Source organism: Ochotona princeps, chromosome X (assembly GCF_030435755.1).
Source record: "Ochotona princeps isolate mOchPri1 chromosome X, mOchPri1.hap1, whole genome shotgun sequence".
NCBI classification, from domain to species: Eukaryota; Metazoa; Chordata; class Mammalia; order Lagomorpha; family Ochotonidae; genus Ochotona; species Ochotona princeps.
Genome location: NC_080865.1, coordinates 3,475,695 through 3,488,663, shown reverse-complemented (window position 1 = coordinate 3,488,663; position 12,969 = coordinate 3,475,695). Strand labels below are relative to the sequence as shown.

General features: G+C 46.1%; 1 protein-coding gene across 1 annotated transcript in view; it reads right to left on the bottom strand.

Annotated features, from left to right (window-relative positions):
• Window positions 1-1,372, bottom strand: part of PDHA1 (pyruvate dehydrogenase E1 subunit alpha 1) — an 80,347-nt gene extending 78,975 nt beyond the window's left edge. The window contains exon 1 of the mRNA XM_004597480.3: window positions 1,209-1,372. Coding sequence (XP_004597537.1) covers window positions 1,209-1,265 — 57 coding nt within the window. The 5' untranslated portion in view covers window positions 1,266-1,372. The remainder of the gene's footprint in view (window positions 1-1,208) is intronic.
• Window positions 1,373-12,969: the final 11,597 nt, after the last annotated feature.

Genomic DNA, 12,969 nt, shown 5'->3' with positions numbered 1-12,969 from the left:
CCCACTTCTACGGATACCTAAAGCACTGCACGCTGCTGCAAACAGGTGTCTATTGCTCTGTGCAGCTGAAGCCAATGCAGGGGATTAAATGAGATTAAGCTGAATGACGGCTGTACGGTGCCTGTGCGCGGAAAGAAGCAACGGCAGAGCGCTTAGCCAGCAGGTCAATCCAAGTCCAGCTCCAATGCTAATACAGTTTCTGTATAATCAGGGTGTCCCATCATCATGTCAGCACGGGCTACCTACAGGGGTTCACCTGCTAGCTTTTAACAGCGCACTAGAGCAGCTGCCTCAAGTTCTGCGGGAGTTAGCAGAACCGGAATTACCAGTCAACGCTTGCTCCAGTTACACAAAGCAACCCCATCTCACAGTGCCCAGAGGTCAAAATGCCAGAAACTCCGTGACAGGCATCTCTGAAAGCTGAGGCCACAAACAGCGAATCTGCCTTTACCCTAAGGCCCAGCTGTGTGTGCGCTTAAAGGCGCGCGGGAAGGGGGCAGTTTGCTGTGCCTTCTGCTAGACTGCTGCTCCGACTGCTAAGAAAATGTCACACACCAACGGGAGAGAAGTCTTTCTTTTTTTTGGGAGCCTGCCCAGTCTTAATCCTCAGAGCTCGGGAAATGTACACGAAACTGGCACTCATCAACACAGAGTATTCACCCTGGAAAGGTTCACGCGCGTGTCACTCGCTGAATCCCGACAACCCTAGGAGGTAGGTGCTCTTGTATTTTGGAAGAACACGGCGCGAGGACGGGGGAAGAGGGACACTCGTGCAAAGTCACAGGGCTGCTGCTTGAGTCCAGCCACTGCGTTTCCGAGTCCACGCTCCTTACTATACCACAGGGCCTCCCGGACACGACAAACCTCAAGTTCAGGAGATGAACTGAGTGGGGTCAGGTGAAGGTTTTTGCAAGCCCACTGTCTCCGTCTCTCTAGATCCTGCTTCCCCAGCACACCTAATCGCCCCGCGCGAGGTTGGGCCCGTGTGGACCCGAGGAGCAGCGATCGATCTCCCAGCGACCGTGGGAGGGGTTCCCATTCGGGACCAGAGGCCGAACGCGCCTCACACAGGTGCAGCACAAGCCCGAGGAGCCCGCGGTCCCGCTGCATCTTCCTTCCCGCGCCGGCTGCGCGCCCCGAGGCCCGGCCCGCCCTCTGGCCTCCCCCAGCCCCGCTCCCGCTCCACCCCGGGGCGCCGGCCACCTCACCGGCTTCTGGGCAGCGCCAGACAACACGCGGGAGACAGCGGCCAGCATCTTCCTCATGAAGCGCAAGCAGCGGCTGCAACGCAACTCCCGGACCAGCCAAAGGCAACAGCTCCAACGACCCCAAGTCTCCTTCAGGCGCCCCTGCAGAAACCACGCCCTCAACGCAGTGTCGCGTGACGCAGTCGGAAACGACGTCACGCGCTGCCGCGGGCCAACCAAGACGGCTCCCAGGGTGTGGCCCACCCCCTTGGAAAGACCCGCGCCCACCCAAAGTGTGTCATGCCACACAGGGTGGGGCAGCGGGTTTCTGGCGTCACTACGTGGCGGGCGAGGGAAGACTCCGGATCTCAAGGCGCCTGCGTGGGAAAAGTGGGCCCCCCCCGCCTGGAGACTTCAGCCTGGATTCTGCGCAGACTAACGGGAACCGCCTTCAGGCCAGTCCCACTGTGCAGCCAGTCCCGTTGGTGCTCTAACTTTGCAGCCTTGCTTCGCTGCGCTACACGATGCAGCGTGGTCAGGGCAAGAGACGGAACGTCCAGTCTCTAAATGATTATGCCACTAACTTACAAGATTACATAACCCAATCAAGGTCTCCCACCTGGGTGGCAGGAACCCAACTTCTAGAGCCATCACCAGCTGCTCCCAGGGCCAAAGACAATGTGACAGTTAAAACATGCTGCGCTTTGCACTTCAGGAACCCTCAATCCCCCAACTATCCAGTCAGTGGGCAAGCTCTTTGGCTCTACTTGTTGGTTCAGATAGTCAAGGACAAAACAGCACGTCACAGCCAAGAACAAAATTGCACAAAAACACAAACAGCAAAGCCACTCTGTTGAGAGCAGGCGGGGCGAAAGCATTGCGTTTGGACTTGGCTCTATGTTTTAAGGAGGTTTCATGACAGAAATGAGTGGGATCCACAGGGCAGTAATCCACGGTGAGGGGCGGAGACTGTGCCTTGTGAGTTAGGAACAAATCAGAGCCATTTAGTGTGAGCTGGGTCACGTCGCTGTGGCAGTTAGCCCCCAGTGTCACTCCCTTCAAGCACATAAAGTGACTCAGTCACCTTGCTCATTCCACAGGTCCTTCCTAGCCAGGCTGGGACTGTGCTCCGCTTCACTTCCCTGCAGCCTTGACTGATGGAGCAACCTCTTCTGGAATTCAGCTTGTCTCATGGTGAAGGGGAAACATGTTATTTAAAATGACCCTCAAAGCTTCCACCTGAGACCAGCGCGCCGGAGGCCAGCTCCAGCCGAGTTCAGAGTTCGAGAAGGGTGTGTGGAGTCTGCGTAAAGAAAAAGATGGACCACTACAATTTCATGATAATAATAGACAATGCAAGAAAGCATTTATACAGAATGCGTTTTTTATACTGAAACGTCACAAATCCCGGCACAGACTTTTTACGTCATGGTCAACTGGGTGTTTCCAAGGATAATTCTGCCATTTGTTTCACCTTAAAGCAGGATGCTATCCATCCTGACCCTGTGCTCAGGAAGTTCTCAATAGACAATATCAATTAGTAACACATTTCTACTACCCCCCTCATCTTACAACTTCATCTTATCAATTAAAAGAGAAAATGCATCACCGAAGGAAAAAACCTGAAGATCATAGACAAAAAGCCTTAAACATACATTCCCACCACAACCATGTGCTTCACAACCCTAGAAGAGTCTAAAAGCACGTTTCCCAATGTTAGTGTGAACATTCTTGGGCTCCTCCAGCCATACGGTCAAGGGGGGTGGCTGAGACAGTATGAATTGTTAAAGGCCCTTTTGCCAAGATTTTATCAGCAACATCAACTCCCAAGCTCATATTGGTTGTAAAAACAAACTTGCAAAAAAGAAAAAACCCCAAAAAACCCAAAAACCAACCAAACAAAAAAACTTTCAGGGACAAACAACAATGCCTCAATAGATTACAAAACTTTCAACTGGGAGGTTGGGGGTCCATGCAAAATGGGGTGAAACTGCCTTGAAGTGGTTGGAGAGACATCTACCAGGCCTTGTCTTGCAACTGGAAGCCCCTTGGGCCTCACCAGCAGGGGAGCAGTTCTCTTCACACTTTTTTGTAATGCACACCCACTACACAGACCATTGTGCCTGAGTGGGCTAAGCCAATACCTGTGATGTCAGGTTCCCATGTAAGCACCAGTTGGAGTAGCACCTGCTCTCTTTCAACCCAGCTCCCCGATAATGCACTTAGGAAAGCAGCAAAGGAGTGGCCAAGTCCCAGAGTGGTGTTCTGGACTCGGCATTGGTGTGGCTCAGCTCTAGCTATTGCAGCCATTTGGGGAGTGAACCAGCAAATAGAAGACCTCGCTGTCTCTCTTCTCTGTCACTCTGCCTTTCAAATAAATAAATCTTTTTTTAAAGATTTATTTATTTTTATTGGAAAGTCAGATATACAGAGAGGAGGAGAAACAGAGAGGAAGATCTTCTGTCCAATGATTCACTCCCCAAGTGACCGCAATGGCTGGAGCTGAGCCAATCCAAAGCCAGGAGCCAGGAACCTCTTCCAGGTCTCCCATGCGGGTGCAGGGTCCCAAGGCTTTGGGCCGTCCTCAGCTGCTTTCCCAGGCCACAAGCAGGGAGCTGGATGGGAAGTGGTGCCATAGAGATTAGAACCAGTGCCCATATGGCATCCCGGTTCATTCAAGGCGAGGACTTTAACCACTGTGCTATTGTGCTGGGCCCAATTAATCTTTTTTTTTTTTAAATCATCTAATCCCCAAGACATTAAAAAAACAAGCTTCTGGGGTCCAGCATGATAGCCTAGTGGCTAAAATCTTCACCTTGAATGCACTGAGATGCCTTATGTGTGCCAGTTTGTGTCCCAGCTGCTGCACTTCCCATCCAGCTCCCTGCTTGTGGCCTGGGAAAGCAGTCAAGGATGGACCCCTTGGGACCCTACACCCATGCAGGAGACTCAGAAGAACTCCTGGCTCTTGATTTTGAATTGGCTCAGTTACAGCTGTTGCGGCCACTTGGGGAGTGAACCAACACACAGAAATCCTACTGTGTCTCTCTCCACCTCTCTGTTTATCTGCCTTTCCAATAAAAAACAAATCTTCAAAAATAAATTTAAAAAGCTTCTGCCTGGAAATAGTGCATGTCACTTCCTCCAGCTAGTTAGCCAGTCAGATCTGAGGTCAGCAAGATGCAGAACTTTCCTGCCAGGAGGGAAAGCAGAAAATCAGACGGACAGTGAAAGCACTGAGGATTTAATACATCTCCACACAGGGTCAGGCCTGCCGTACTCTGAGCGCAAGAACTCGGTGTGTGTAAATAAAATCAGTTCAGTCTAATAATTCTCTAATAATTCTCCAATAAGGCAATAAAATCTCTTGCCAGTGGTAAGAGTATTTAATGCAAAAGTTGAAAATGTGACCACCTGTCACATAGCTAGAGAAAGAGAAAGGTTCTGGGTCCCAGTCAGGTTCCTGGCAGAAAGGCCCAGCTGAGGCCTTCCACTTCAAGAGCAGGTCCCAGCGGGCAGCTGCTCCATCAAGAGTGAGAGGGAAGGGCTGGATGGGAAGCAGCCTTTCCAACATGGCTCCAGCAGATACTGCCAGAACAGAGGACGTCAGGACTGGGAGGCCAGATGGCCAGGTTAGAGGAAGCTGGCCTGTTGACAGTGCTCGGGCAGCTCCTGATGTTGTCCCACAGGAAGTGAGAGCTGTAAGTCTGGAACACGAACTAGAAATATGAATTGGGAGTCTTATGCACAGAGCTGACATTGGTAGTGTATGTCCAGCAGCTATGCAGGCTGTGTGGATACAAATGCATTTTTTCAGCACCAATTATGAATTGGGCAATGGAGTAGGTGGTGGTTTAAGAAAGAAAGAGTATAGCAAGAAATAATAATAAAAAAATACAGTCCTTATCCCACAGAGTTTACAGTCTAGTGGGGGTTACTGAGCGCATATAAATATCTATGCCAGAAGCATCTAATGCAGACACAGAGTGGTAGTAAAAAGATTAAACAAGCTGAGGGAATGCCAGCTATAACATCAGAAGGGCCATTGTGTTGATGTCATGTCCTGGTTGGGGAGCAGCTTCCCAGCCTGCAGACTTGTTATCTAGTATAGAAATAAAGAGGCAAACTCCAAGAGGGCAAAAGCGAATGCAAGTTTATTTGCGCTAAGCGACAAGATCTCCCAGCATGGAGGAGCAGCCACAGAGCCTATTTCCCCAGCTGACTGAGTGTAACAACGGTAAGCCACAACCCATCCTATGTAGGTATCTACTAGGATGAGTAGGTAGTGGAAATGTTATTCCCCCTGGGCAAGTGACTGAAGTCAATTTGCCAGGTTTTTTTGAGAATTGGTTTTAAGATCTGCATCTTTTTTTTTTTTTTTTTTTTTTTTTTTTTTTTTGCTATTTACTGAATTATTTTAAGTCCGTTTCCCACAAAAGTTTTGTTTACCAGGAAGAGGGTAATATGGCAATTTTCTTCACCCACTTCCTCACATGGCCATTTGTTTTGTTGTTGAGTTTCTGAAGCTCTTTGTAATTCCTGGATATTAGTTCCCTATCTGCTATGTAGTGCGCAAGGATTTTCTCCCATTCTGTTGGTTGCCTTTTTGTTGATCCTTTCCTCTGCTGTGCAGAAGCTTCTTAGTTTGAAGTAGTACCATTTTTCAAAAGAACAAATTCAAATGGCTAATAGACATGAAAAAATACTCAAGCTCCTTAGCTATTAGGAAAACTCAAATAAAAACCACATTGAGGTTCCACTTAACTGCAACGAGAATGGCCTACATACAGAAATCAGCTACCGCCACCTGCTGGCATGGATGTGGGAGAAAAGGAGCCCTACTCCACTGTGGGGGGCATGTACGCTAATACAGCTACTATGGCAGTCAGTGTGGACAGTGCGCACACAACTGAGGGTCGTGCTCACACAACTCTTCTAAGCCTCGGCTGTCCCACTGGGACTATATACAAATGAGATGAGATCTGTATACAAGAAGTTGATCTGCAACCCTATATTATAGCAGCACAATCCACAAAGGATGTGGAAATAACCCTGAGCCTGTCAACAGATTGGATTTAAAAAACTGTAGTATATCTGTTCTGAGTAATAAATACTACATAGCCTAAAAAAGAAAGAAATGTTGGGGTGGCCTAGCAGTTAGAGTCCTGTTCTTGCACACACCGGGAACCCATATGGGTGCCGGTTCTAATCCCAGCAGCCCCACTTCCCATCCAGCTCCGGGCTCCTGGCTTCAGATTGGCTCAGTTCCAGCTGTTGCAGCCGCTTGGGGAGTGAATCATCAGATGGAAAATAACGCAGACATACAGAGGAGGAGAGACAGAGAGGAAGATCTTTCATCCGATGATTCACTCCCAGAGCTGTACCAATCTGAAGCCAGGAGCTTCTTCTGGGTCTCCCCTGAGGGTACAGGGTCCTAAGGCTTTGGTCCATCCTCCACTTCCTTCCCAGGCCACAAACAGGGAGCTGGATGGGAAGTGGAGCAGCCAGAATTGGAACCGGTGCCCATATGGGATCCTGGCGCGTGCAAGGCAAGGACTTCAGCCGCTACACTTATCGTGCTGAGCCCAAAAATAAATAAAATTTTTAAAAAGAAAAAAATTGCTACCATTTGCAAGAAAATTGTCCCAACTGGAGATCATTATGTTTATGAAATAAGCCAACCCCAAATGGACAAATATCATATGTTCTTTTTGCTAGAAGAAAGCCTTCATGCAGAGTACAAGATAAATACATATATGGGTATACAGTATATACATATGTTCTCATAGATAAACTGTATAATGGAAACTAGTACACCAGGAAGTGGAGATACAATGTAGTATGCATCTCTACTCCTGAATAAAAGGACTCCCAATGAAACAGTTAAATACACCTTGGCAGTATGATACTAGATGTTCTACCTTTGCCTATATCTATACTGCCATGACACACTTAAATAGCAGAATGTTGTAGCTGCTACTGAAAGACTATACTACTGCAACAACATGTGGGAAAGTAGGGGGATGGAGAAGAAAGGGGAAGGGAGAGGGAAGAACCCCTATAGCTACAAAGCTGTATCGTGGGAAATAATAAATTTTAAAATGTAAAAAAATCCAAAATCTTTTTTTTTAAAGCCCTTCCTTGTGTTATCTTGGTGCCTCAGGGTCCTGTGGCTGCCACTACTCTCAGCAGGCTGGTTCTCCCTGGCCACAGGGTCCGATTCCTTGCTTAAATAGGAATTGTGGCAGAGCAGGTTAAGCTTCCACCTGCAATGTCAGAATCTAAATGGGCGTCGGTTTGAGTCCTGGCTGTTCCACTTCAAATCCACCTTCCTGCTAATGTGGCTGGGACAGCAGTGGAGGATGGACTGAGTCCTTGGGCCCTTGCAGCTATATGGGAGATCTGGAAGAAGCCCTGGGCTTCTGGTTTCAGCCTGGCTCAGCCCCCAGCCATTTTGGTTATTTGGGGAATGAACCAGCAGGTGGAAAATGCTCGCTCTGTCTCTCCTCTCTATAACACTGCCTTTCAGAAAAAAGTAACAAGTAAGACTGAATGAGGACACCCAGGGCTACTGGAAAAGAGGGTATACCTCTCCTCCATGGGGAGTCCTAAAGGCAGGGCATCTAATAGTCTGCTTTCAGGGGCATATGCTATGGTGCTTTCAGATTTCCATGAGCGAAGCTAGGTTCCCAGCTTCTGGGTTTCCTTAAGGAGCTGGGATAGAGGCTTGTCTTTCCTGCATCTCTTGGGATGCAGATCTGAGGAAGCCAATCATTCCTAGGGAGGCCTTTAGTTGTTCTAAAGTCTGGGGTAGGTGTCCTGCATGGGTCATATTCCTTCTCTGCTTGGCACTCTTGTTCCTTTGAAATTATCAGGCCCAGATCCTTGACCTGGGATTGACAAATGTGGGCCATTCCTCTCGATACTGTATATCTCTTTGGGTGCAGGGAATCCAATCCGGATCCAGTCCCTTCACACACTGGGTCTTAGGGTGGGCCCACAGGGTCCCAGTCAGGGTCTGCCTCGGGCACTGCCTTTTGCCCAGTGGGTATATTCATGTGCCTTTTACAATGAATATCTAATAGCCATGGCCACATCATATAGCCTGTTCCTACACCTTTCTCCTCTCAGTTGGGTTTAGGGTCTGAAGCAATATGAGAGCCATATCTCTCCAGATAGTCACCCAGGGTACAGCATGGCTCAAAACTACTCATGTGTTGGGGCTGGTGCAATGAACCAACAAGAATAATCCTCTGTCTATGGCACCAGCATCCCATATGAGCAATGGTTCAAGTCCTGGCTGTTCCACTTGTGATTTAGTTATCTGCTTATGGCCTGAAAAAGCAGTAGAGGATGGCTCAACTCTTTGGACCCATGGACCCCCACATAGGAGTCCCAGAACAAGCTCCTGGCAGCTGGCTTTGGATCAGTTCAGCTCTGGCCATGTGGCCCCCAAGGGAAGCCCTGGCAGGAACACCGTTAAGGCCACCAGGAGAGAGGTGTCTAATTGACAGCCTTTCTAGCCACTCGCAATGGTGGCATAAGATGACAAAGGCTTGTACATAGGCAAGCTCTCTGTCCATTTGCCCTCTCGACTAAAAAAAACAGGTCTAACTGAAGGATGGTATAATCCTGAACTGTTCCCTCCTCATACCATCTTTCAAGCAAAGCTTGAGAGCAAAAGAAAAAAAAAAACAAGGGCCTTCTTCTTTATCACTTGTAGATCAAGTTCTTTCCAGTGTTTTAATAAGTAGTTCAACATGGAAAGAGATGGATCCTTGGAATGAGCTGCCCTCATCTGTGGGGAAGAGAGAATGGTGGGAGTTTGCTGTAGCCCCATTTGTTTCTCTTTGTATACACCGATGTCTTAGAGGGTTTCCTCTACATTTCTTCCCAGCAGCTTTATAGACTCAGGTCTTAAATTTAGATCTTTGATGCATTTAGAATTGATTTTTGTATGTGGTATGAAGCATGATCTAATTCCATTAATAAATATATACAGTTTTACTAGCAACATTTGTTGAAGAGATTATCCTTACTCTGCTGTATGGTCTGAGCACTTTTGTCAAAATAAGCTGGCTGTATGTCTGTAGATTAATTTATTGGCTCTCACACTGTGTTTCATTGATTTTTATATTGGTTTTATGCCAATAACATGCTGTTTTGATTACTGTAGCTTTGTAGTATGCTATAAAGTCAAGTAGTGTGATGCCTCCAGTTTGATTTTTCTTGCTCAGATTGCTTTGGATATTCTGTTGTTTTTTTGTGTGATTCCATATGAATTTTAGGATTGTTTTTTTAATTCTGTAAAAAATTTCATTAGAATTTTGATAGAAATTTCATTGAATTTGTAGATTGTTTTAAGTTGTATAGACATTTTAATATCGATTCTTCCAATCCATGAGCAAGGAATATTTTTCATTTTTTTGGAATGTCTTGCAAGATTTCTTTCATCAGTGTTTGATAACTTTCACTGTGGAGAGATTTCACTTCTTTGAGTAAATTTATTTAGAAGTATTTGATTAGAGATGAAAAAGGAGGCATTACAACTGATATTACTAAAATACGAAGTACTGTAAGAAACTACTATGAAGAACTATATGTTAACAAACTGGAAAGTCATGAAGAAATGGATAAATTCCTGGATTCATACAACCTATAAAGATTAAGTCAGGAAGATATAGACATCCTAAACAGACTAAAACGCACTGTGATTGAAACAGTAATCAAAAATCTTCCATCAAGGAAAAGCCCCAGGACCTGATGACTGTATTACTGAATTCAATGAAACATTAAAATTTAGAGGAAGGAACTCTAGTACTCCTTAAACTATTCCCAAATATAGCACAGGATGAAATTTAGCCAAACTTATGAGTCCAGCATTAGTTTTATATCAAAACCAAATATTTGTAAATCAACAAATGCCACAATCATAGGAAGAAGAACCAACGTTATGTGGGTATGTCAATAGCTGCAGAGAAAGTGTTTGATAAGATTCCATACTCTTTCATGATCAAAAAAACCCTTCACAAATTAGATATAAAAGGAACATTACTCAAAATAAGAAAGGCCATATGTGACAAACCAACATCCAACATCACACTGAATGACAAAAAGCTAAAAAACATTTCCTCTCTGATGCAGAAGACGACAAGGGTGTCCACTCGCCGCCCTTCTCCAACACAGCACTGGAAGATTCAGCGAGAGAATCAGGGAGGGAAAAGGGACAAAGGACATCACGATTGGAATAAAGGAAGTCAAGTTTCCCATGTTTGCAGACAACATGGTGTCATACAGGGAAAAACTTAAAAACTTCACCAAAAACCTGTTGCAACTGATGAAACAATTCAGGAAAGTTGCGGGCTACAAAATAAACATACAGAAAAAATACAATCGAGTTTTTGGTATGCTACAGATGAACTCACTGAAAGAGAAATCAAGAAGGGTATCCCGTTCCCAACAGCCATCCCCAAGATCAGATATGTTAGGTCTGTTCTTTTTTCCCTCTAATGCTGCCTGAGGAAGACAGGCAGATGGACCAACGAATTCAAATGTCCCCATGACGCAGAAAGAAGTTTGTGTGTTTGAGAAATGTGAACACAAGCAATTGATTCTGCTGGGACATGGGATGCTGACAGTGATGGAAAATGAATTTGAAGAGAGCCCAGAACAGGTAGGACCCTGGGAGAATTCTGCTTGTTTTATTTTTTTACTATAGGCAAGCAACGGAATTCTGATTTGAGTGGGATGGGAAGTCTTTGGAAGGCTGGGAACAAGAAGGTGCATACTTTCATTTGCAATACACGTTTTAGGTGGTCCTGGCTGCTGAGAGGAGAACTCACGGCAGGGGCACGGGAGTTGGGTCCTAGCCCAGCTTTGTTCTGTTTGCTTCTGCTTCCTTTGGGGAAGCTCACAGCTGCAGGCAACAACCGACTGTTGTTCTGTGTGCCACATTTAAAGAAGCAAACTATCTCATCATTTCTTTTTTTTTTTTTAAGATTTATGTATTTTATTGGAAATGCAGATGTACAGAGAGGAGGAGAAACAGAGAGGAAGATCTTTCGTCCAATGATTCACTCCCCAAGTGGCTGCAATGGCCGGTGCTGTGCTGATCCAAAGCCAGGAGCCTGGAACCTCTTCCAGTCTCCCACGCGGCTGCGGGGTCCCAAGGCTTTGGCCTTGTCCTCGACTGTTTTCCCAGGCCACAAGCAGGGAGCTGGATGGGAAGCAGGGCTGCCGGGATTAGAACCAGCGCCCATATGGGATCCTGACGCGTTCAAGGCGAAGACCTTAACCACTGTGCTATTGTGTCAGGCCCTTATCATTTCTGTGTCACTACAAGAAAGATCTGGAACTTGATGAGGACAATGAAGACAAGTATGTCATTTTTTTGGAGCTTTGGAGTAGAATGAATGGGTTGTGTTCTAGGAACAAATTAACCTCAGATGAAGAGAGGCTTCACGCAACAGAGCCTGCTTTTCCACTCATGTTTCGTGTCACACGTTGATGGGCCAAGCACTCCTTCCATGCTGTCACTCTGGGACTCAGGATGAATGATGCCATCGTGTTTCCTTAAAGAATTTCTTTCAATTTATTATTTACATTAAAGAGAATAGATTTAATGTATTTCATAGATATGAGTCTTCAAATATTTCCCTTTTCCTCCTTTAATTTTTGAGATAACATATTTTAAGTTTACATTCAGATGCTTACTGCTCCATTAAATAAAAAAGATTAACAAAGATGACTGGACAGCAGGAGGAGGGACTAGGGCTGTGAAGCTGAAGGTATCCATTTCACTCACATCAAGCGGCGTTATTGAACTCTCTAGATTAGCTACTACAAGCCACAGAACACAGATGGCATTTGTCTTCTCTTTAAGACTTATTTATTTTTATTGGAAAGGTAGATTGCCAGAGAGAAGGAGAGAGAGAAAGATCTTTCTTCTGTTGGTTTACTCCCCAAGTGGTCGCAATGGCCAGAGCTGAGCTGATCCGGAGCCAGGAGCCAAGAGCCTCTTCCAGGTCTTCCACGTGGGTACAGGGTCCCAAGGCTTTGGGCCGTCCTCGACTGCTTTCCCAGGCCACAGGTAGGGAGCTGGATGGGAAGTGGAGCCATAGAGATTAGAACCGGCGCCCATATGGGATCTTGGTGCATTCAAGGCCTAGCCGCTAGGTCACCTCACCAGGCCCAGAAAGGGAACGCCTTAAAGAAAGGATGGCTCTTGGGCCTGGTGCAATAGCCTAGTGGCTAAATCCTCACTTTGCATGCACTGGGATCCCATGTGTGTGCTAGTTGATGTCCTGGCTGCTCCATTTCCCATCCAGCTCCCTGTTTGTGGCACGAGAAAGTGGTGCTGGATGTTCCAAAGCCTTGGGACTCTGCACCCACGGAGGGCACTGGGAGGAGGCCCCTGGTTCCCAGCTTCTGGCTTCAGATCAGATCAGCTCCAGTCATTGTTGCCACTTGGGGAGTAAACCAGTGATGGAGGAACTTATTCTCTATCTCTTTCTCTGTGTATGTCTATCTTTCCGATAAAAATAAAAAAATCTTTTGTTTCAATTTAGAAATATTTCTATTTTTTATTTTTAAATTATTTTTGTTTTGTGATACAATTCCATAGGATAAAATAAATCTTTTTAAAAAGATTTATGTATTTTTATTGCAAAGTCAGATATACAGAGAGGAGGAGAGACAGAGAGTAAGATCTTCTGTCCTATGATTCACTCTCCAAGCTGCCACAACAGCTGGAGCTGAGCCAATCCGAAGCTAGGAGCAAGGA